The sequence below is a fragment of the Schistocerca gregaria genome, chromosome 4 (genome assembly GCF_023897955.1).
Source record: "Schistocerca gregaria isolate iqSchGreg1 chromosome 4, iqSchGreg1.2, whole genome shotgun sequence".
Classification (NCBI taxonomy): domain Eukaryota; kingdom Metazoa; phylum Arthropoda; class Insecta; order Orthoptera; family Acrididae; genus Schistocerca; species Schistocerca gregaria.
The window spans coordinates 80,151,312-80,176,873 of NC_064923.1; the positions used below are offsets into that span (position 1 = coordinate 80,151,312).

Below are 25,562 nucleotides of genomic sequence, written 5' to 3' on the forward strand. Positions count from 1 at the left end.
GTTCCCATCTCCGGAGTAGAGAAGCAATTGAAATATATAAACATATGGATAATTTTAATCGGAAAGAAGAGACCATGGAACTTAGTGATATTTGGACAGTAGCACTACAGAATTGCTAGACAGTTTTATCTGTGATGAGATTATGATCGATAGTTAAGTTTTATCTCTGACAAAGATTATCTTTGCATATCATGTGTAACTCTAGCCACGCCCACTTTCTACGATATATAAGTCGCTCTCAGACATCCGACTCGTCAGTTGGCAAGACTCACTGGAGGAGAAACACCTCTCTGAAGATGTCCAGCACAGCTCTGGACGAAAAGTTAGGAGCTGAAGAGTTTCATGGACCACGACCTTACATCCCGGAAGGTTTACCAGAAGTTACATCATCTTTGTTTTTAGATATATTTTTCCCACGTCGAATGTTTCCCTCTTTTATATTCAAAATATTTACATTATTTCATAACAACATATGGATCAGACACATGTCTGTACACATTATTTTTCAAAATGGCACTACAAGTAGATTCCTCTATAGTGTAACACAATTTAGCTTATATTTATAATAGTACAGTACACATAATACAGTGTATAATTACATTCTTTCATACCACTGACAGATCGGAGACATTGTCTATATACACTGTTTTCCAAGATGGCACTACAACTTAAAGTCCTCTCTCTATAGAGTAACAACACTTCTCTATTAATAATTGCTTCAGTCTACTCTTTAGCATATTTAGATTTACTTTCTTGAGTTCACAGGGTAGTGCATTGTAGAAAATTGCTCCCATTCTGTGTGGGCTGTGGTCCATTGCCTTTTTATTGGTCACAATTCTATGAAATTTTCCCTTCCCCGTGTATCATAGTTGTGTACATTACTGTTTGTCATATTAAATTCAGGATTTTTGTTTCACAAACATGACGGTCTGCAGTATATACATGGAGTACACCGTAAGAATTTTATATTTTCTAAAGATGTATCTACAAGGCTCTCTCTTCTTTACATTGGCTACCATTCTTACTGCCTGTTTTTGTAATCTAAAAAGTCTATCTATATGAACTGCTGATGCCCCACCCCATATCTCAACACCATACTGAAGGTGCAAATGAATTAACCCAAAATATATTTGCCTTAAAGTATTATGGTCCAAGAAGGCTGAGACCCGTTTCAGTAGATACACATTTCTACCGATTTTCTTGCAAATATTATCTACATGGTCTTTCCATGATAAGTGCTCATCAACAATGATGCCCAAAAATTTATGTGAATTTGCATATTCAAGACCCATGGGGATGTAAATACAGTATCAGTTATGGCAGCATTATAACTGTGCATGAACTTCATTATTACCGTTTTGTCTTTATTTACACGAAGCTTGTTTGCTGTAAGGTATGTGGACAGAGTATTGAAACTGATCTCGGTACTGTTAGCTCCAGACTGCATATCACTGCCACAGCTGATGAAGGATATGTCATCGGCATAGCTTACGACCATGCAATGTTGGGATTCAAATAAGTTATTTACATATACAAGGAACAGAAAAGGCCCTAGTATGCTTCCTTGAGGTATGCCACATTGAAGTGTCCTGAAGTTTGATTTGGTTGTTAGGAGCTGCTCATTATTTTGATAAGTTAGCTTTACACACCGTTTCCTGTCTTTCAAATAGGAGGTAAGTAGTTTCAAGGCTAGTCCTCTCAACCCGTACTCTTCTAGCTTACACAGAAGAATGGTATGATTCAAAGATCAAAGACTTTACTCATGTCTAGGAAAGTGCCTATTACCTTGTAACTTTTGTCCAGCTTATTTAATATTTCATACCGAGCGAGGTGGCGCAGTGGTTAGACACTGGACTCACATTCGGGAGGACGACAGTTCAGTCTCGCGCCCGGCCATCCTGATTTAGGTTTTCCGTGATTTCCCTAAATCACTCCAGGCAAATGCCGGGATGGTTCCTCTGAAAGGGCACGGTCGACTTCCTTCCCCATCCTTCCCTAATCCGATGACCACGCTGTCTGGTCTCCTTCCCCAAACAACCAACCAACCAATATTTCATGTATAAAAGATGTCAACTTGATTTAGTATTACTCTCTCTAACAGTTGCCTAGTTCTGAGGTTAAAGATATTGGCCTGTAGTTTTTAGTGTCAGTTTTTAATTCCTTTTTATGCACTCTTATAATTTCAGTAATTTTCAAGAGGTCAGGGAATACTCCATTTCTGAGGGAGATATTTATCAAGTGAGTCAGGGGTTTCACTAATTCATCCCTGCATTCCATTAGCAGTTTAGGTGAAATGTCATCCCAGCCACAAGACATTTTTGGTCAAAGTGCTGATATGATTGCTAGGATGTCCCTCCCAGTAATGCCATGGATATAAAAGGACTGGCTAGATTTTCCAAGACTAAAATTTTGTGACTTGAGATGAACTTCATTTGTACCAACTGTACTGAACTTTTGTATAAATTTCTCACACAGTTCTTTTGGTTCACTTATTTCTTCACCATTTTCTTTTAATGTAATATTGCTGTGTTCATACGAATTCTGTATCCCACTTTCTTGATGGCAGATTTTCCAGGCAGTTTTACTGATACAGCTAGAGTTCCTTATTTCAGAGGTATATTTCTGTGCTTTTAGGTTAGTCAAGGACTCTCTGTATGTTTTTCTGAGCAGTTTATATTTTGTTGAGAAGTATTGTTGTTTAGTATCTCTAAAAAGTATATAGCAGTCTTTAATTTTCTCCCTCAGTTCAATAATTTCAGAAGGGAGATTCTTGGCTTTATGGTTTACAGCTTTATTTACTTTTTTAACTGACAGACAGGTGTCATTTAAAGTATTACTGAATAACTTATAGAATTATTCCCATTTTTCATTCACTTCAGTTGCATTGTACACTGGTTCCCATTTTTCATTCCCTAGTGCCATCTTAAGTTTAGAATAATTAAATTTTCTTTTATATATAACTGTATCACTTTCAGTTACATCTATGGTCCCTACATCAGTTTCCATAGTAAGGGCTCTGTGTCACAAATGTAGTTTTCTAAGGTGTTTACATTTACTTTCTCTTTTCCTACATTTGTGAGAACATGATCATACATAATTTCAATCACCAACTTTCTCTTCCAAATGCGAAAATGTTTTGTTGATGCTGACCTACATAGGGGGAAATGATCATCACAATAAAATAAGGAAAATCAGAGCTCACACGGAAAGATATAGGGATTTGTTTTTTCTGTGCGCTGTTTGAGATTGAAGTAATATAGGATTATTGTGAAGGTGGTTTGATGAACCCTTTGCCAGGCACTTAAGTGTGATTTGCAGTGTTTCCACATAGATGTAGATGAAGTTAGAGAACATGAGAATCTCGTGCATGGTTTATGAAGGCAGATAAACATTGTGGTTTGTATAAAACGACATTGGTAGGGACAGCTGCATCACTCTGTATAACAAGTAAAGCATTAGATATTGTGTATTTTTTACCATTTTTTATGAGCAAATTAAGGAGATTAAGGAGCTTACGTCTTTCTGATTCTTAAATTTTTGGTGCTGTAAATTTCTTTTTATCCTGCAGTAAATGATTTGATTGTAGGATGAATTTGCTATTGATAAATCATTTCTCTCTCTTTCTTTCTCTCTCTCTTTTCAATACTTTAATGCAGTAAAAAATAACATTAGAGTTTCTCTTGTATCAGGTACTGGCTGGAGGAAACAAAGAAGCCATAGCCATCAGCCTTGCTGCTGGGTTACAATTCGTCCGAGCTGAAGGATTTGTCTTCAGCCATATAGCTGATGAAGGGTTTACAGATGCCAGTGCTGGCACACTGCTCAGATACCGCAGAAAGCTTTCAGCAGATCAAGTTTTGATATTTGCAGACGTGAAGAAGAAGCACAGGTATTTTTGCATTTTTCATAAATGATAGATTCCTTCTGGATGGGAGCATACTAGAGAAATCGCTGGAACAAAAAGGGGCTAAGTTTTCCAAAAAGTAAGTTTCCTACACTTGCACTGGATGGCAGGATATGCGTTATGCAAGAAGGAAACGTGTGTGACAGAGTCAGGATTTGTTTATTGTAAGTGAGAATTGTCTGTCTCAATCACATACCAATGTTGCAGCTGAAAATGGGAAGACATTTTTTTTCTGCCATCAGTTGTTGTGGTAGGGTGTCATAAAACAGTTGAACACAGAGAAAATAACACTGATTGAAATGCATTGCCTGCCACGTGTAGTGCATCTGGAAAATTTCATGAGCTTGTAGGCTTTAGTTTGTTGGTGTAGGTAATTTTTGCAAGTTCATGATGTATAGTGCAGTTTCTGTAATTCCTAATAAATACAACCTTATGAAGAGCAAGTAAAACAGTCTAGATCAAATGTAAGTTGTATATATATTAATATATGCAACTTACATGTGATCTAGACTGTTATTGAAATAATTTTAATATAATTTTATGTATTGCTGTTCTCCTACGGACAATGTTTGAAAAAAAAAATTATATGTGTGATAAGAATTATGCAGTCAGAGGCTTACAACATGGAGTTCACTGTTGTTGTAGTAGTGGTAATGGGATGAATAATTGTACCATGTGGAAATTTACCAGGGATAGTAAAATTCTTTGCTGAGAGAGTACAGGTTGTTTCAAAATGACAGAATTTCTCAAGACTACTACAAGAATGAAGATATAAACTTGGTGTGGAATCACAAATCCTCACAAAATAAAAAATCACGTGCTCTGAGATCTTGTGACTCTGGGGGCCAGTGGTGCAATGTGAAATTCACATGTCCCTTATGGCTGATCCACCATGAGATCACTATTATTAAGAAGTACCCTTACAAGCAGTTGTCAGTATGGTAGTGCTCTGTCTTGTTGAAAAATGACATTTTTGGCATGTTCTTGCAATTGTGGAAAAAACCAAATCGCTAACATATCCAGGTACACTATTCCTGTAAATGCATTTTCCACAAATAATTGACCTTAAATCTTTTACTCTGGAAATGGCACAAAATACATGAAGCTTTGGGGGGGTCTCTCTCATGCTTGATTATGATATGTGATGCTGTGTTAATACACTGTGACAGTTCACTTTTCCATTTAAATGGAGTGTAGTGTGGCGATTCCTCCCAGTATATCAATGAGATGGCTCAACTGATTTTATCTTAAGAGGCAGCATGAGTTAGCAGACAATAAAATAAGTTATCTTTACATTGCTGCAACATGGAAGGAACCCACATTGATGATGGACATTTAACTTTGTCACAATTTACTGAATTTATTACTTGTAGCTGCCCATTATATTTTACTTTCTTTCAAAGTATGGACTATAACAAGCCTTAGAGAAGGCTGGCAAGTGTCATTGTTTTAAGCAGAGACTGATCCGATCCACACAATTTTCATAATAAAAGTGAAGTGATTTGATAAAATGTCTCAGGGAGGTTCTTAATTTGGAAAGTCTATTAGTTAATGAATGAACACAGATGGTGCTCGGTCATTGACCTCCGAACAATCCATCTTTATCTTTTCTATCTGGCTGCTGTAAAATGTTAAAAATATAATTCCAAATAGGCATGTAATAAGGGGACAGGAAGGTTGTTCTCATTAAGTAATGAACCTATAAGAAGTATAACATAATAGGTATTTATTTAGGCAGAAATGTTAGAAGATCACCTAACTTACATTTGCTCAGCATGAGATCCCAACAAGGAAAGAACATGGCAGTAAAATCAGAATTGAACGTACTCCTGTCTTTCATTTAAGCTATGTTTCATTCAAAACTTACACTTTGTGGAAGTTTCAATGTATTCACATGGTTAGAAAAATGTTCTTTGGTTCTTTGACGAGTAATGTCTTTCATCACAGCCTTTTTTAATGAACAAATTAGCTTTCTCCTAACATGTATTATTTCAACATCAGTTAAATGAGGCAAAACTTTACATAGAACATAAAAGAAATTTGTCATCTTATGTATTCACACCCAGAAAGAATTCAAAGACTCTACAAATTATTGTTTCTCACCATCATGAAGGATTTATAGTAATTAAACCCTGTATGGTTTGAGACATGAATGTCACCGCAATACAGGTCGTACACACACATGAATACCAGTTCAACTATTAGCTGGCATGATGAGTAGACTTCTGTGCACTGTGTACAAACTGTTGAATGCACTCTGTCTTGAATGATCTCATAGGGGTGACTTTTGGATTTACCTTAACATAAACAACCAGTGTCTTGAAATACAGTACTTTCATCTGCCATTTTCTCAGTGAAAATCACAGTGCACAGTTGTAACTGAATTCTCCTGTTGAAATGGGGAACACAATATACTTTCATTCCCTGTATTGTTGCCTTCTTAACTTGACTTATATTGGGCATTGAATGAATTAGTGAGTGAGCGAGCAAGATTGCTGCATCATGGAAACCCTTCCAGCAGCCACGTGGATTGGCAACTTACAAGTGGCACCATTGTAAATTTTTAGTTTTAATGTGCAAGTTGAAACTGAATGCCATGTTTCTATGTTAACTCATGTAGAAGATACCCTCTAGTGAACTGGGTGTTTTTTTGTTGTTGCCCTGTTGACACCTGAAGAGAGATAAGGACCCATCATTATTTATCATCAGAATGTGCATCTCTCTCTACAGCCTCAGATCAGAAAAGACAGGTAACAACTGAATGCCTAGCTTTTGAAATTTGACAATCCTCCTTCAGGGCAGAAAAGAGAAAATAGTTGGAAAGAGTCATTAACCTTCATTTGCAATTATAGGAGATCCACATTTTCTTAAAAAGAGTTGAGAGAAAAGGTTATCGGAGAGAGCCGGAGGTCAAAGATAGTGTATCAGTTTTTCTATTCCTGCCAAGCACTGATGCTAATATGGACTTCGTGGCTGGCAAAGATATTGTAAGCTTGTCAGCAACTGCAGGCAGTACCCATTCCACCCAGTAGGACCACAGCAAGTCAGTGAAATTGACAGAGTCAGTCCCATTAAATACATGAGCACCACACTGCTCACACCAGATTACTGCCATTTATGAACTTTAATATTTTCTACCTTAGCTGTCTTCCAATAATAACTCTACTTGTGTATTTAGATTTTGCATAGAATGTTATTGGATTGTTTATGTTAGCTCAAGGCAATTTGATATTCTCACATTTTCTTTGAAAATTTGAGATCTGGGGTTGGTTGCAGTTCTGCTGTCATTCACTACAGGGCACAAAAGGCTCCCCCAGGTGTCATTTGACGGTGCTGATGTGTCTGAGGAGACTTGTGATACATATTTACATGGTTTCTGTAGTTACCCGCAGTTTTTAATATTGTGCATCTTAACGCTAAGCGTGTGCTGTTGTGGTCATTATGTAGTCAGTTATCTGAAATGGTCCAGAAGCTACAGTCACTCCCTGACCCCAGTAGTGCCGAAAGTGATGGTATTTGTGGCTCCTTACTGTGAATTTCAGTCCAAGGCCTTGACCTCTCCAGAATCAGACCTCCACAACACTGCCCACATTGCACAATCATATGAAGTAGCATAATCAGTGCAGCAAGCATTCAGTGATAATGTAGAAATATAAGAAAAAAATGCTATCATCATGCTGCACCCACCCAGTGGGGGAGCGCGCGCGGGTGGGGGGGAGGGGACATTCAATTGGATATTGTGGTCCTTCTTGGAGGTGATGGTCTGTTTTTTATGTAACACTTTTAAATGAGCCTCCATCAACTTGAACAGTCCCCTGGTGACATGCAGGGTCCATGGATTCATGAAATTGTCTCCATATCAGTACACATCCATCTGCTTGATATAATTTGAAATGAGAGTCCAATTTCAGTGTTTACATGTCCAGGCAAGGCATAAAGCTTTGTGTCATGCAGTCATCAAGCGTGCATGAGTAGGCCTTTGGCTCCGAAAGCCCATATTGATGACGATTCACTGAATGGTTTGATTGTTGATGGCCCAGCATTGAAATCTGCAGCAATCGGGGGAAGGGTTGCACTTCTGTCACATTGAACGATTCTCTTCAGTCGTCATTGGTCTTGTTCTTGCATGATCTTTTTCCGGATGCAGCAATGTCGGTGATTTGATGTTTTACTGGATTCCTGACATTCATGGTACACTGGTCAAATGGTCATACGGTAAAATCCCCATGTCATCGCAATGCGCCAACTGTAACACCACCTTCAAACTCACTTAAATCTTGATAACCTGTCATTGTAGCGGCAGTAACTGATCTGACAACTGCACCAGACACTTGTTGTTTTATATAGGCGTTGCTGAATGCAAGACCATGTTTTGCCTGTTTGCATATCTCTGTATTTGAATATGCATGGCTATTCCAGTTTCTTTGGCTCTTCAGTGTATATGGAGTCTACTGAACATAAACTTGACTAAAGACGAGATGATGAACACATGTGATTGCATCTGACATCATGTTTGCTAGTTATTTTATTTGTTATACCAAAGAATAAGTTGGTCAATACTGTTATGCTTCTACAACTATTATGTATATTATTGCAAAAATCCTTTTTCGTAGCCTAGATCATCATGGGCCTTTTTAATGAATACACATACAGCAGATGTCCATATTTGTGCAAAACTGTGACCTATCAGCACACATTCTTTCCCGGCTGGAATACCTGGAGGCTTGACTGATGAGTACTTTGTACCAATCCTTTTGACATAGTCAAATAACCTAGTGACCCACAGCCTCGATATTTCAAGTTCAAAAAATTTTCACTCAGCTTTTACTCAAAATTGAATTTTAATGACTTTTAACACTTGTAAACCCCTTTTACAGAATGGGAATTTAACAGTGCACTGGACAATGCAATGATAATTGCCCTGGTCTAGGCACCATATGTAACCAAATACTTCATCAGCTTAGTGACTATTGCAAGAAAACTATCTTGATAGTGTTTCACAAGATTTTGTTATGAAAGAGGTTTTTCCACCCAAATGGACAGATACTAGAATCTTGTGAAGACCTCTCTTTGAAATATAGACAGCTCAGACCAATTAGTTCAATGGTAAACCTGTGCAGTCTCCTGGAACAGATGGTCAATGACAAACTTTTTTTGTGTCTGGAAACAAGAAATTTGCTTTCAACATTTTAAAGTGGATGTCAAAGGTGCACATCCACAATTGACTATCTTTATGACTAGGGTCCACCATCAGAGAGACCTTCGTGCTTTGATGAAGTCTGGTAGCGATTTTTCTCAATTAAAAAATGGTTGATGACATAATGTGGTGGCACAGTATCTTAGTTCCATTACGTGGGTGTGGGTTCTAAGGCAATCTATCAAGATTAATCAAAGACGTCTTATTCCATCATTATTTTCTAGTTAGAGTTGCTATGGCCATTTGTAATCAACTTGTACAGTAAAACGAGGTTTCACAGGGCTACTCTCTATGCAGTCACCATAAACTGCATTGCCACTGTTGCGGAACCCAGTATTTTTTCGGCCTTTTATGATAACTTCTGTTTTTGCTATTGTTCTATGTTGTTACATTCAGCAGACATCATCTTCAAATGGCTATGCAGGTGACATGGTGAAAGGGCCCAAAATCATGGGTATACTTTTTCACTTACAAAATCCCAGGTTTTGCAAAAATCGATCCACCCACCACACTATGAATTATACCTGTGTAGTCAATGGCTGGAAGTTGTGAGTGTTCTGCTGTCTTGATGCCCACTTTTACATTCAGGTGGCAGAAATTTCTTTTTTTCCAGAAGTTCTTTCTGAAAATTCCTTTTTAGAAAGAACAACTGTTCAGTTGTTCGGGAAGATTATCTGGTTTTATTTGTCATATTACAAACGGACTCTAATTCACAACTCAAGTTGCAATTTGTTAGTAATACAGGCATGACAGAACTGTTCCAAGGCTATTGACGGTATCTTCCTTTACTTAATTCAACACTCTTAGTTCAGCGTTGACCATCATCATGGACCTTTGTCACAGAGGTGCTCCATGGTGCAACGAATGGCACTGTAGAGTCTGTGGCTACTTGCGATAATACAGTTTAATTATAAGGCATTATTTCTCTGCCACATGATGCTTCAGGAGCATCGCTAACAAAAAATCCAAAACAATGAATCTAGAATAGGTCCAAGACTCCGACTAACATCGATAACATAACTTGACTGCCTACCAACTAGCCATGATTTCTCAATTATATGAGCTTTTATGGGGCAGGTGTTTTATGAACTCCTGAATTATTAATTCATGTCTTTGAACCCTCACTAAGTGTTATGACTTCAACTTTTTAAGACTCCGTTTGATCACAAATTGACATGGTTACCTCACATAAAGTTGCTAAAGACAGACAGACTGTGTGAGGGAAATTAAACATCCTATAATTCATTGGAAACATTTTTTTACGAGGAGTAAAATTTTACCAGTTGTTTCTTAACTTGATAATAATATGAATGTGTTTGCTTATGGGGCATCAGCTCCTTCTGTTTTAGACCTATTAGACTCTGTGCAATGTGAGTGAGTCCACCTTGGGATTGGAGCTTTACACATAAGCCCTATTAAATGTCATCCTGTTGAAGCGGATGTTACACCTTTCAAGGTATGCCACCAACTACTATTAAATAATTATGTGGGTAAAATTTATTTTAGGTCATAACATCTCTGTTATATGACACTTTTCCAAAAAACCCAACATCTATCTTCTTATGAATCATTTGAAAACAGGGTGAACAGCAGTGGTTGGTCTAAAAGACATGCAATGGGAACTGTTCTTTGCCCCCATGATAACTTGCCTGCCAGTGTACCCCGCAGATGAGAGCTCCATCTGTAGCCTTTTCCTCATCCTGTAATATGAATTAATTTTCACTGTGGCATCAGAGATCAATATTCATTGTTGTAGGTTGTATTTGGTCCTCTATGAATACACAACCTTTAGTCTAATATATATTGATGGTGCCAAGGTTGACTAAAAAATTGGAAGAAGAATTTATTGACAAATATGTTTACGTACAACCCTCCTCTCCCACTGTGTACAGTATCTACAAGACAATATTAGTAGCAATACACAGATTTTTACCCATGTTGAACCCCAAACTGCCAGAAATATTATCCTGTGCAGTGAGTCTTCAGTAATTTGAAGACAACTGCAAATTACACAGTCATCCTTGGGTCTCTGCTATTCATGAACTTTTATATGATCTCCACAAGACAGGAACCTACTTGGTATTCCTCTGAATGCTCCACACTGGTTCAGACATGAATCTCAAATCTTGCCTCCCTACACCTGAAATCTGTGTTAATTATCCTTATCACTCATAATAAATTGAATAATTTTTTCTTTGTGTCATAACCTAGCACTGATTCAGAGGGGTGAATGATAAGTAGTCACAGTATACATCTTCCACCTCAGCTCTTGTCCCGGAGGAGCCTTAAGGCCTCACACTTTGCTACAGTGCTTTATCTTCATATTCACATATTCTATATCTTTTTTCATTGATCCTCTCAGTTCATTATTCTCTGCAAGTTATTTCTTGTGGCACTGTCTCAGCTCTTGACCCTACTAAACAGATGTTACTGACTTGACTCTCCTGCCCCGACAAGCTTCTTCGCCACCTAGCAGCATACCCTAGTGAATGGCAGCATCTCAGTAGAACAGCTACAATGGGTTTGGGCACTGCATGCTACTTGATCTCTTGTGCCTGGCTCAGTGAGTCCAAAGAATGTGCACCAGCCAGTATTGTTGATTAGGCTCCTGCGTCTGGCGCCACACGTTGAGCCTCACACGCTGATGGATGCAGGGAGTCATCATTCGAAACAAAGAGCATAAAATGCCCAAAATTGCTGCTGGTCTGAACCCCATAATCTGCCACAGGAATCACTTTGAGCCATCACACCGTGCAGAGCATACACTTAGGACAACTGTGAGACAGCACCCACAAGCCGCCAGCCATAATTCGTGCTCAGTGTACCAGTTGGCGTAGACCACTCCATCTGTGCCTGCCTTGTATTGATGTAAGGTCCATCCTCACTATTGTTCTCTAGTACAGTGCTGAGGGAAGGTCTCCCCAAGCAGCTATGGCCTCTCATGGAAGTGGACTCATGTCCTTTGAGCACAGTCAACCGTGAGTCCACACAAACAGAACAAAGCACCTAGACACATCCAGAAGGCACATGTGCAGAGCAGTAGGCTTGACACCGTTTGCCATATCATGTCACCTGACTCCACCCTCTACCCACATCCCGTGATGCCTACGCAGGGGTAGTGGAACAGACTAATCACGTGACATTACCAGCTGAGACAGTGATACCACTAAGGGTTCATCAGCCAGCATAGATATTATAAGATTGTCGAATTATGCTGGCAGCATCTGTTTTGCCACTGGGATCGCAACATGCACATGAAATAAGCAGAGGTAGTCCCATGAAATGCCATACCCAAGCACTATGTAGGTCAAGCCAAATCACTGTCATTTATGGTTATGTCTCAGTTATCTGCTGATAACACTGATTTCATATTAGGATTTCTTATTAGATATTAATGGACTAGAATTTATGATATAGTAATTTAAAAAAATTTCTAATGAACACTCGAGAAAATAAGTGAAGTGTAGACTAATGTAGATTGAGTCTAGGAGGTTGGTTAAATGAAAGGGTATGTTGGAGGGCACATACTCATCTAGAGAGGTCAGGAATATTGGTGCTGGGTGAGAGGATCCAAATGGTTTATGCAGTACAGCAGGCACCTGAGTATCTTAAATCAAGCTATACAGCATACACATTAACTGCATGTTGGATGCTCACATTGTGAACCATTTGTCTGTTCATGCCAGTAAGATGGGGATATTTACACATGAGCTGTTAAATGACTTAACTGTCTTTGCATGTGGCTCTGACTTTACTGTATGTTTTGCTAGTAGTGGGCTGGAATAGGTGGTAGTGGATGAGAGCATGGAACAAGTTGTACAATGAGAACCATTTCAGAAGCAGGGAGCTTGGCATACAGATGATGGTCTGAGAATGTCATAGAGTTGGACAAAGATATTATGAAGGTTAGGAGGGTAAATGTAGGCAACCCTAGAAGTGTTGGAAGTTGCAGAACAATGATCTTAATTCAAGGCCTGCATGATATTAGATAACAAGAAGGCAGAGGTCATGTGTCTTTGTTGTTGATGTTGGTAGTTGTTGCATGACAATTAGCAGAAAAGATTTCAGGTGAAAAGGAGCTGGAGATATATTTATGTGCTTCTGAAAGTGGTAGATGTATGTTATTTGCTAGGTATTTTTTAATGTCAAAAGCCAAAAATGGCTCAACCATGTCCTTTGAATGGGCAGTGAATGACCAAAACAAGAGACTGATAGGGAAAAAAGATGTTTGTAAAGACCATAGGGAGAAATGGGCTTTTGAACTGAAACAGGACAAAAGCTTAACCCATGACATAGATGATGATGGTAGTATCTCTTATGAAGAGTGTAAGTGGGCGCTGGGGAGATAGGTTTAAAGTGCAGTGGAGCTATATGCATGTGTCAGTGTTAAAAGAAGAAGAAGATTATCTTTAATGTAGAAGGGGAGGCACTGCATGAGAGGTTAGAGATGCCAATGTGTTAGAGCTTTTGCAGTTTACTGTAATCATTACATGATTTGTATCACAGAGTTACCATCAATTGATTCAGTTTCCCAATGAATGATTTATCCTGGCTCCAGTTTCCCGATGATTTGAGTTCAACTTATCTGACATTTGGAGAAACAATTGCCAAAATTCTCTCAATTGCCATCAGGGTTGATGCAGAATACGATGAAGGCACCATGGACATTACTGAGTTCACAAAACAACCAAATCAGTGCATTCATGGGGACTCTGGAGCACATCACAGAGTGACAGGGGTATTAAGGAGTTCTACAGAGTCAGCTCTGAGATATTGTCAAGAGTTTAGGGTATTGACAATTTTATGCAGCTTGGTTGGGATACAGAAAATGAGGTCATGATGAACATTTTTGTGTGTCAATGTGTCTGAGCTTAGATGTAGCTCCTCTGCCACACATTTCCTACCTGTGCTCAAGTACCACTACTGTGGAACATTTGTCATCTGGAATGAAGATAATAGAGCAGTTTGTTTTCATGTCACAAATGACACAAAAGTCAGATATAGTTAGGTTAAAGGTTTCAGAGATGCTTCTCTGGAATGACTGTGATGCAGTGCTGAGCTGAAGAATTCCTGGAATACCTGCAGAGGATAGTTTTGGGGAGTAGGGGGAGGATACATAGGGTTGGAACTGTAGCCAGCAGGGTTAAAGATCACTAAGCTGCTTGTGGTTTGGTACAGTTGCACATTTGCAGGGTAATTGGGGTAGAATGATTAAATTTATAAGTGGGGCTGAATGGTAGACATTTTGTTAGAATTAAAGTCTTCAGAGTTGAGAAAGATTCTGGCAATTTTATGACCAATCTGGGGCTGGGACTGTGAGGTGTTTGGGTATGACTGTAGTTCTGGAGAGAGAGTGAGAGAGAGAGAGAGAGAGAGAGAGAGAGAGAGAGAGAGAGAGAGAGAGAGAGAGAGAGAGGGGAGGGGGGCTGTGTTTGACGACAGAAATGGTGACAAAGAAATGACATACAGTAACAAAGCAGAAGTTGGTAATAACAGTTTTGTTATAGACGCATAAGGAGTAACAACCAAGGTCAGAAGCATTTGCCAATCGATGTTTGGACTTCAGATAGTTCTCCACATCTGCTTAGAGGAGACTTACACTAAGTCTCCATTTACTTTTTTAACTTGTGCAGGAGTATTGCTCCCATGCTGAATGGCATTGTGTTCCTTGCTAGGTGAGACTACGCTTAGTATACAAAAACCCTGATCAGTGGGGAATGGCATTGTGTTCCTTGCTAGGTGAGACTACGCTTAGTATACAAAAACCCTGATCAGTGGGGAAAGTAAACAATAAGTTACAAAAATGATAACATCATCCATACTAAAACATGATGATGAATGAAATTTAATAGAATATTGCTGTCATATGCAGCTGAAATGGAAAGACAATATATGGAAATTTTTGACATCAACAGAGGTGATTTTGAAATTGTTATACCAATGTCGTCATCACCCAACAGGACATCAGCTTTGAACAGTTGTTTTTACAGAGGGTGATTGTTCTGCAGCCATATTAAAGCACCTGCAGTGCAGGTGCAACTGTATGAATGTTTGCAGTGAGCAGAATACAAGCAAAATTTAGAAAACACATTCACATTTATCCACAAATATTTTAAATATAAAGCTACTATTGATATAGTGTGAATACTGTACAGTAACAGTGAAATTTACAACCTCATGTGCTAACAATGAAAACATGTTACCTTACAGTAACGTCACAGTCTATGACAAAGCCATGAAACACTATAGGGCAAAAAACACCTTTTTCGCAGCTGCAGTGATTCTGCCACTCTAATTGGCTTACCTAACCTACAGTAATGGAGGAGTGGTGTGATGCAACCTGAGAACATCAACCTGAGAATATCAATAATATATGGAAAACATAGATGGCCACTCACCTTAAAGATGACATGACACTTACGCATTAGCTTTCAGGCAAGCCTTCATCAGGGAAGGACACACACACACACACACACACACACACACACACACACACACAGATATATATATATTAAAAACAAAGATTCCAAGACTTACCAAGCGGGAAAGTGCCGGTAGATAGGCTCAATAAATAAAACACACAAAAACACACATACAGAATTTCTAGCTTTCGCAACCGACGGTTGCTTCTTCAGGAAAGAGGGAAGGAGAGGGAAAGACAAAAGGATGTGGGTTTTAAGGGAGAGGGTAAGGAGTCATTCCAATCCCGGGAGCGGAAAGACTTACCTTAGGGGGAAGAAAGGACAGGTGTACACTCGCGCACACACACACATATCCATCCGCACATACACAGACACAAGCAGACATTTGTAAAGGCAAAGAGTTCGGGCAGAGATGTCAGTCGAGGCAGAAGTACAGAGGCAAAGAAGTTGTTGAAAGACAGGTGATGTATGAGTGGCGGCAACTCGAAATTAGCGGAGGTTGAGGCCTGGCGGATATCGAAAAGAGAGGATATACTGAAGGGCAAGTTCCCATCTCCGGAGTTCGGATAGGTTGGTGTTGGTGGGAAGTATCCAGATAACCCGGACAGTGTAACACTGTGCCAAGATGTGCTGGCCATGCACCAAGGCATGTTTAGCCACAGGGTGATCCTCATTACCAACAAACACTGTCTGCCTGTGTCCATTCATGTGAATGGACAGTTTGTTGCTGGTCATTCCCACATAGAAAGCGTCACAGTGTAGGCAGGTCAGTTGGTAAATCACGTGGGTGCTTTCACACGTGGCTCTGCCTTTGATCGTGTACACCTTCCGGGTTACAGGACTGGAGTAGGTGGTGGTGGGAGGGTGCATAGGACAGGTTTTACACCGGGGGCAGTTGCAAGGGTAGGAGCCAGAGGGTAGGGAAGATGGTTTGGGGATTTAATAGAGATGAACCAAGAGGTTACGAAGGTTAGGTGGACGGCGGAAAGACACACTTGGTGGGGTGGGGAGTATTTCATGAAGGATGGATCTCATTTCGGGGCAGGATTTTAGGAAGTCATGTCCCTGCTGGAGAGCCACATTCAGAGTCTGATCTAGTCCCGGGAAGTATCCTGTCACAAGTGGGGCACTTTTGGGGTTCTTCTGTGAGAGGTTCTGGGTTTGAGGGGATGAGGAAGTGGCTCTGGTTATCTGCTTCTGTACCAGGTCGGGAGGGTAGTTGCGGGATGCGAAAACTGTTTTCAGGTTGTTGGTGTAATGGTCCAGGGATTCAGGACTGGAGCAGATTAGTTTGCCACGAAGGCCTAGGCTGTAGGGAAGGGACGGTTTGATATGGAATGGGTGGCAGCTGTCATAATGGAGGTACTGTTGCTTGTTGGTGGGTTTGATGTGGACGGATGTGTGAAGCTGGCCATTGGACAGATGGAGGTCAACGTCAAGGAAAGTGGCATGGGATTTGGAATAGGACCAGGTGAATCTGATGGAACCAAAGGAGTTGAGGTTGGAGAGGAAATTCTGGAGTTGTTCTTCACTGTGAGTCCAGATCATGAAGATGTCATCAATAAATCTGTACCGAACTTTGGGTTGGCAGGCTTCGGTAACCAAGAAGGTTTCCTCTAAGTGACCCATAAATAGGTTGGCATACGAGGGGGCCATCCTGGTACCCATGGCTGTTCCCTTTAATTGTTGGTATGTCTGGCCTTCAAAAGTGAAGAAGTTGTGGGTCAGGATGAAGCTGGCTAAGGTGATGAGGAAAGACGTTTTAGGTATGGTGGCAGGTGATCGGTATGAAAGGAAGTGCTCCATTGCAGCGAGGCCTTGGACGTGCGGGATATTTGTGTATAGGGAAGTGGCATGGTTTCCAGGGGTAACAGATTGGGTAAGGATTCCAGGCGTTCGAGAAAGTGGTTGGTGTCTTTGATGAAGGATGGGAGACTGCATGTAATGGGTTGAAGGTGTTGATCTACGTAGGGGCTTGGTAACCAGCTACAATGGGGCGACCAGGATGTTTGGGTTTGTGAATTTTAGGAAGTAGGTAGAAGGTAGGAGTGTGAGGTGTCGGTGGGGTCAGGAGTTTGATGGAGTCAGGTGAAAGGTTTTGTAGTGGGCCTAAGGTTCTGAGGATTCCTTGAAGCTCTGCCTGGACATCAGGAATGGGATTACCCTGGCAAACTTTGTATGTAGAGTTGTCTGACAGCTGACGCAGTCCCTCAGCCACATACTCCCGACGATCAAGTACCACGGTCGTGGAACCCTTGTCAGCCAGAAGAATGATGATGGATCGGTCAGCTTTCAGATCACGGATAGCCTGGGCTTCGGCTGTGGTGATGTTGGGAGTAGGATTAAGGTTTTTCAAGAAAGATTGAGAGGCAAGGCGGGAAGTGAGAAATTCCTGGAAGGTTTGGAGAGGGTGATTTTGAGGAAGAGGAGGTGGGTCTCGCTGTGATGGAGGGCGGAACTGTTCCAGGCAGGGTTCAATTTGGATAGTGTCTTGTGTAGTTGGATCATTAGGAGTGGGATCAGGATTATTTTTCTTCGTGGCAAGTGATATTTCCAGCAGAGACTACGAGTGTAGGACAGTAAATCTTTGACAAGGGCAGTTTGGTTGAATTTGGGAGTGGGGCTGAAGGTGAGGCCTTTGGATAGGACAGAGGTTTCGGATTGGGAGAGAGGTTTGGAGGAAAGGTTAACTACTGAAGTGGGCTGTTGTGGTTCCAGATTGTGTTGACTGGAATTTTGAGGTGTTGGGGGGAGTGGAGCTGGAAGTGGGAGATTGAGTAGATGGGAGAGACTGGGTCTGTGTGCAATGAGAGGCGGTTGAGGTTTGTTGGAAAGGTTGTGGAGGGTGAGCGAGTTGCCTTTCCGGAGGTGGGAAACCAGGAGATTGGATAGTTTTTTGAGGTGGAGGGTGGCATGCTGTTCTAATTTGCAGTTGGCCTGTAGGAGGATGCTATGAACAACCGGTGTGGATGTGGGAGAGGAAAGATTGAGGACTTTGATTTGGGATAGGAGTTGACGGGTGTGTCATTGGCCGAGTCGATGTATAGGTGAAGGATTAGGTGGGTGAGGGCTATGGATTGTGCAGTTTGGAACTGGTATAAGGAATGATGGAAGGAAGGATTGCAGCCAGAGATGGGAACTTTAAGTGTGAGGCCTTTGGGGGTAATGCCAAATGTCAGACAAGCCTGAGTAAATAAAATATGGGAGCGTAATCAAGCCTGCCAACCCAAAGTTTGGTACAGATTTATTGACGACATCTTCATGATCTGGACTCACAGTGAAGAACAACTCCAGAATTTCCTCTCCAACCTCAACTCCTTTGGTTCCATCAGATTCACCTGGTCCTACTCCAAATCCCATGCCACTTTCCTTGACGTTGACCTCCACACATCCGTCCACATCAAACCCACCAACAAGCAACAGTACCTCCATTATGACAGCTGCCACCCATTCCATATCAAACGGTCCCTTCCCTACAGCCTAGGCCTTCGTGGCAAACGAATCTGCTCCAGTCCTGAATTCCTGGACCATTACACCAACAACCTGAAAACAGTTTTCGCATTCCGCAACTACCCTCCCGCCCTGGTATAGAAGCAGATAACCAGGGCCACTTCCTCATCCCCTCAAACCCAGAACCTCTCACAGAAGAACCCCAAAAGTGCCCCACTTGTGACAGGATACTTCCCGGGACTGGATCAGACTCTGAATGTGGCTCTCCAGCAGGGATAGGACTTCCTAAAATCCTGCCCCAAAATGAGATCCATCCTTCATGAAATCCTCCCCACTCCACCAAGAGTGTCTTTCTGCCGTCCACCTGACCTTCATAACCTCTTGGTTCATCCCTATGAAATCCACAAACCACCTTCCCTACCCTCTGGCTCCTACCCTTGCAACCGCCCCCGGTGTAAAACTGTACTATGCACCCTCCCACCACCACCTACTCCAGTCCTGTAACCCGGAAGGTGTACACGATCAAAGGCAGAGGCATGTGTAAAAGCACCCACGTGATTTACCAACTGACCTGCCTACACTGTGACGCTCTCTATGTGGGAATGACCAGCAACAAACAGTCCATTCGCATGAATGGATACAGGCAGACAGTGTTTGTTGATAATGAGGATCACACTGTGGCTAAACATGCCTTAGTGCACGGCCAGCACATCTTGGCACAGTGTTACGCCGTCCGGGTCATCTGGATACTTCCCACCAACACCAACCTATCCGATCACCGGAGATGGGAACTTGCCCTTCAATATATCCTCTCTTCTCGTTATCCACCAGGCCTCAATCTCCGCTAATTTCGAGTTGCCGCCACTCGTACCTCACCTGTCATTCAACATCATCTTTGCCTCCACACTTCCGCCTCGACTTACATCTCTGCCCATACTCTTTGCCTTTAAATATGTCTGCTTGTGTCTATGTATGGATGGATATGTGTGTGTGTGTGTGTGTGTGTGTGTGTGTGTGTGTGTGTGTGTGTGTGTGCGCGTGCGAGTATATACCTATCCTTTTTTCCCCCTAAGGTAAGTCTTTCCACTCCCGGGATTGGAATGACTCCTTACCCTCTCCCTTAAAACTCACGTCCTTTCATCTTTCCTTTTCCTTCCCTCTTTCCTGACGAAGCAGCCGCCGGTTGTGAAAGCTCGAAATTTTGTGTGTGTGTGTTTGTGTGTTATTTTATTGTGCCTGTCTACCGGCGCTTTCCCACTTGGTAAGTCTTGGAATCTTATATCACACAAGCATGCACATTTCATGCACACATGATTGCCATTTCCAGCAGCTTGGACCAGTGCACCCCACGTACACATGACCACCATGTCAGCTAGCTCGGACTGGCGTGTCAGTTTGAGCTGCTGATGATGGCGGTCATGGGTGTGTGGTGCTTGCTTCTGTGTGTGTGTGTGTGTGTGTGTGTGTGTGTGTGTGTGTAAAGGCTTTGGCTGAAAGCTAATGTGTAAGTGTCTTTTTGTTGCGCCTGTCAGTAACTCAACATGTCATCTTTACGGTGAATAGCAATATATCTTTTTTGTATATTTTGGTATTTTTGATTTTCTTGCTTCTATATTTGCCAGCCACTAAATGAGGTGGTGATTTTTTAGGCATGAATACGAAAATGTAATTAAACTAATATCCCAGCTCGCGCTAATTTCAACATATAATAATAAAACCTGAGTGCAACATAACACAGGTGTACTATCGAGACATAATAAGATTATTGAAAAGATGAAACAAGTTTAAAGATCTGAAAGAAGAGAGTTCTTGAGACACTTGTCATCTGAACGTCTGCCCTGACAGGTTTAAGGAATTTGTCATATTATTTCCAATCATAAACAACATCAGAAGATCCCAACAACAGATTATTTGAAAAATGATAATAAATAATAATGGACTGATAATATGCTTTGTACAGTGTGCAACACTGGAACTTTTTCATTTGAAATGCACACTACACAGCGGATGTTATTCATTGTTGTGTGGCATTGATAGCATTTGAAAGGGTGGGACCTAACATTTTTTTGAAGGTTAGTTTAGTTGTGATTATGCAGTGGGCGAGAGAGGGATGTGTTTGCCATGGTGACTTACTTTTCAAATGGCCATTCGGTCAGCGCAACCCAGGGAATGGTTTAATATAGTGCTTGCTGGCTGTGTTCCTTATTGAAACTCGATTATTATGCGGGTGGACATGTTTATGAGTACTGGTAGTGTATAGAAAAGTGAGTAGAAATGTATATGGATACTGGCAGTGTGTATAAAAAGAAACAGGACCTTCAAGAACCACGAGGGCATCAGAAAACTTTGAAAAAGTAAGGCTGGCAATTTTGAATTCCCCCACGCAATTTGCAAACAAACTTGCAGCTGCTCTTGCAGTTCCTGACCACACTGTGAGATGAACTCTTCATGAAAACTTGAAATTTCATACATACAAACTGGCAATGGTGTACACATTTAATCCACACAATTTTGTTTCATGAAAAAGTGCATGTGAGGCATTGATTGAAAACCTGCCTCATGACACCCTAGTGTTCTTCAGCAATGAGGCATATTTGCATTTGTCTGGATGTATGATTAAGCAAAACATGATATTGGAGTGGCACAAATCTCCCGAGAACTTCCTGAACAGTCCCTACAATACAGAACCTGTGACTGTTTGGTGTGCATTATCAAAAATTGGTATTATTGGCCCACAGTTTTTAAAGAAAATGATAGGGCAGTTACAGTCCCTTCTAAATGTTATGTCCAGATGAGTGAGCGTTTTTTCTTCTTCCCAAACTTGAAGAAATGGTTCCAACAAGACAGCCTCATGGCTCACATGGCATGGACATCAGTGACACTCTTGCATGAACACTTCCCCAACTGTTTCATCTCTTTGAGGAGCAATCTTCAGTGGCCAACACAGTTGCCAGATTTAACCTCCCTGTAACTTTTTCTTATGGGCCTGAGTGAGATGCATAATATTCATGCTGCTGTTTGTAACGTAGACAGAGACATGCTGGAGAAGAAGACCTAAACTTCTGATTTTGACTCTGCAAATTCATTGAGCTGAATGGAGGCCACTTTATATGTACTTCTATGTAGAGAAAAGAGAATTAAATTAATATCACCACTACTTTGTTTTATAAAATGAGGAAGTTTCCATGTCGTAGCCCATATTATTTATCTGAAAGTGTAATGTAATTTCAGTTGATTTTGTACTGTATGTTGGAAATTTTCTGATAGTGTAATATAGCAGCTTTTGCACCCTGGGTCAAGCAATATATAAGAAACACAGCTGTGCATGGCTTTAGTTTGGTGATAATTATTTTATTTTACTAACAACTATGTTTTTTAATGTTAGAACAATTCTTTGAATTTTGACAGTGCATTTTACTTCTGTTTGCACAAATAGAAGTGTAAAATCTTATTAAAGTACATCTTTTACTGCAGTGCTCATGCCATAACAGCAGATATAAGTCTTGATGAGACTATTAAAGCAGCAGAATTTTTCATGTCTGATGGTGTCATCATAACAGGTTCTGCTACTGGAGAACCAGTTGATGATGACCACTTTAAAGGTAAGTTAAGTTTTCCTGGTTCCAACAAGTTATTTTAAAAGAATAAAATAAGTATGTGTATGAAATTATAAAAGAGCTGAATGTTGCTTTCAAATACCTGAATAAAGAAGATCCATTGTAGTTTGCTTTGAGTAGTACAGAAAACTGTTCCATTAACTTGTGACTACATTGGCTTTCATGAACATTTGTTCAATCACATTTTGACTCTGTAGAGTAGATTTTCTGGGAACATTTCTCACTGTCATCACTAGATATAAATTTGAATGGAATTTGCAACAGTCTGCAGATATGAAAATGAAGTTGTTATTGAAAACAGATTGCTCAAAATATATTTGGTATGTTAGTTTTACCCACTATGCTAGAGAGGTAAAATACCTCTCACATCAATAAATCAGTTTAATGTGTCATGTGACCATAATGTTTTCAGAACTTTTACTGCCTGCCTGAGTAACAGGTATGCATAGGACAGACTGAACATGATCTTCACATATAAATCAAAACCACAAGCATGGGGCAAGATTGTTAGGTATGGGACTTAAAATAGTGTGTTTCAAAGGTATACTGTAGATATTGACTCAGCTAAATCCACTGCTACCAGCTTCAATTGCTTGTGGATAGGTAGAGTGTCTATCAAAAGGAAGGAATGTTAAGAGTTGTCTATTGTACACAGGACAGGGATTAGTGATGATGGCTCTATTAAAGTAACAATGGTCACCAAAGGTAAAACATTAATTAAAAAAAAAAAATCAGAAGAGAAGTTCTGTTTGGTAGGAATGATAGACAGTCTCTAGGATTCCACTTAATACACGAACAATTAGTTCAAATCTATCAAATGCAGAACTGTAACTAAAGATCAAACACATCATAAATTGCACTGTAAATAAATAAGCAACAAGCAAGGTGTGGAATGATAGCAGATACCCAACATGGCTTGATGATGTGGAAGCAAAACCACTACACCCCTACAAAACAGTATACTACAGGGGAAATGAGAAAGAAAGATTAGTAGCATTAGTGAGAAGGGCTATCCGTGCAAGCTATAGCAGTTTTCACTGTCATAACCTGTATCTGATTCTGGATGTATGTAAAGTCTACGAAAGGATCAAAACCTTTCATCACATCTCTTGTGGATCAGTCTGGTGCTGAAATTGAAGGCAGGAGATAAAGATGAAAAAATCAATACTGCATTTTAAAATGCATTCAACATTTGAGGATCCTGAACAGATAGTTCACAGTGAGAATATATTAGGCCCAATGTCAGCAAATAAACCTGATTTCTTCGAGGATGTCCAAAAGCAATAAAAAATGGTAATAAATTCTTTAGTAAAAGATGTAGGCTGTTGAAACTACACAAATTATTGCACTTTTTTCCATCTGTAAGAGCACTTTTTTAAACTTTATTTGCAGATGAATAACTGTTCCAATCAGAAACAAAGTGGTGTCTTTGAGTTTTTTGCAAAGAAAGGCTGAAGGCTGTCAGTTGCCCACTGAAGGTAGAATATTTCCAGAGATAATACCAATGATAAAAGCAATGTGCACAACTACACAAAGAAGTTTACACAAGGGGTAAGACAAACAGTGCATTGTGAAATTGTGAAATCATGAAATAGAACTACTGACAAACTGTCAACTAGTGGATGAGATTATGTGCACAGACAGATGATTCACAACCTGTAAGTTTGCCGTTTAACTGAACGGTGGAAAGCTTGGGGGGTATCAGAAACTGTGCAAAGTGTGTACCTTGGCAGTCGACACCTGATCTGAGGCGTGATATGATGAAAGCCTGTTCTGATCTGATTGAAGCATTTGAAGACAATAGGGCACACATTGTACCAGTGTAATGAAAGGGGATGAAATAGACTGTAATCTTTGTGCTCCGAAAACAAAGAATCACTTGAGAGAACTACTAGGCCTAATAAGTTTAAGAGAATACTTGGCACAGCTAGTCATGGAGATTGTTCCTTGGGGAGACAAGCATGTCATACACCTTGAGTTTATAAAATTCAACTGTTTCCTTTCCGGCATATCGACAAGAGACGGCACGGAGATGTAGAATGCAAAAGCAAAGGAGGCTGTGAGACGACATTAGCCTGATGACTAGGATGGCTCCACGACAGGAGCATCCCCTATCTGAAGAGAATATAACTGCTGCTCCTGTCAGCATTGGCCGGACAATAGAAGATGGACACTAGTGGAGCAGTTATTAGTGATTCATATCCACAGCTTATGTGGACACTGTATATAGTGAAGAACACTGACTTATTTGCATGTTGTCCATTGCTTGCGACAACTCGTTGTAAATCCAAAGTTAAGTATAGTCAATCTTCTTTATTGCAATAAAAACTATTAATGTGATTTGCTTGAATTGCTTTTTAGCTATACGAGACGACAACGCCCTTTTTGGCACCCTGTAAGAGACGAGTGGGCAGGACCCTACATTGGTGACAAGGATGGTATCAATAAGAATGTAATATCAAGAATGAAGTTCTTGCATTAGGAAGGGTATAAAGTTGGATTGTATTCTTTTGCCTCTACTGTTCTTATTTTGGTATTAAAGTTATCATTATTTCATTACCTCTACCTATTACTTGGTCTTCCTTCTCTTTATTCTCAATCCATATTTTGCGCTTGACTGACTTCCTCATTTTCGTTGATGTCAGCAATGTCAATGCTAATGACAAAACTCTCACTTCTGAACCTTTCTTTCACTTTCTTCTTCGATATATAGATAGGACAGTAAAGAGACAGTAGAAGAAATGTGGTGTCCTGCCCATTTCTCTCTTACAGGGTGCCTAAAGGATGCTGCCTTCTCGAATAGCTATACAACATCCTTAACATCAGGTGGTACCTTGAGACAGAAGCGATTTTGAGGAAGAGATTGCATAAGATTTTGAAAGTGATCTCAATTCATTTAGGCACTGAGCAAATACATAACTGTTTGAAAGAGAATGTTTCAGTGATCAATGATTCCCTGTACAGCTGAGATC

General features: G+C 40.4%; 1 protein-coding gene across 5 annotated transcripts in view; it reads left to right on the forward strand.

Annotated features, from left to right (window-relative positions):
- The window catches only part of LOC126268222 (uncharacterized protein F13E9.13, mitochondrial), a 55,957-nt gene that overhangs the window by 24,537 nt on the left and 5,858 nt on the right, over nt 1–25,562 (forward strand). For all 5 annotated transcript variants that reach the window (XM_049973852.1, XM_049973853.1, XM_049973854.1 and 2 more), the window contains exons 4-5: nt 3,690–3,889; nt 22,448–22,575. In XM_049973852.1, the coding sequence (XP_049829809.1) occupies nt 3,690–3,889; nt 22,448–22,575 (328 nt within the window). The remainder of the gene's footprint in view (nt 1–3,689; nt 3,890–22,447; nt 22,576–25,562) is intronic.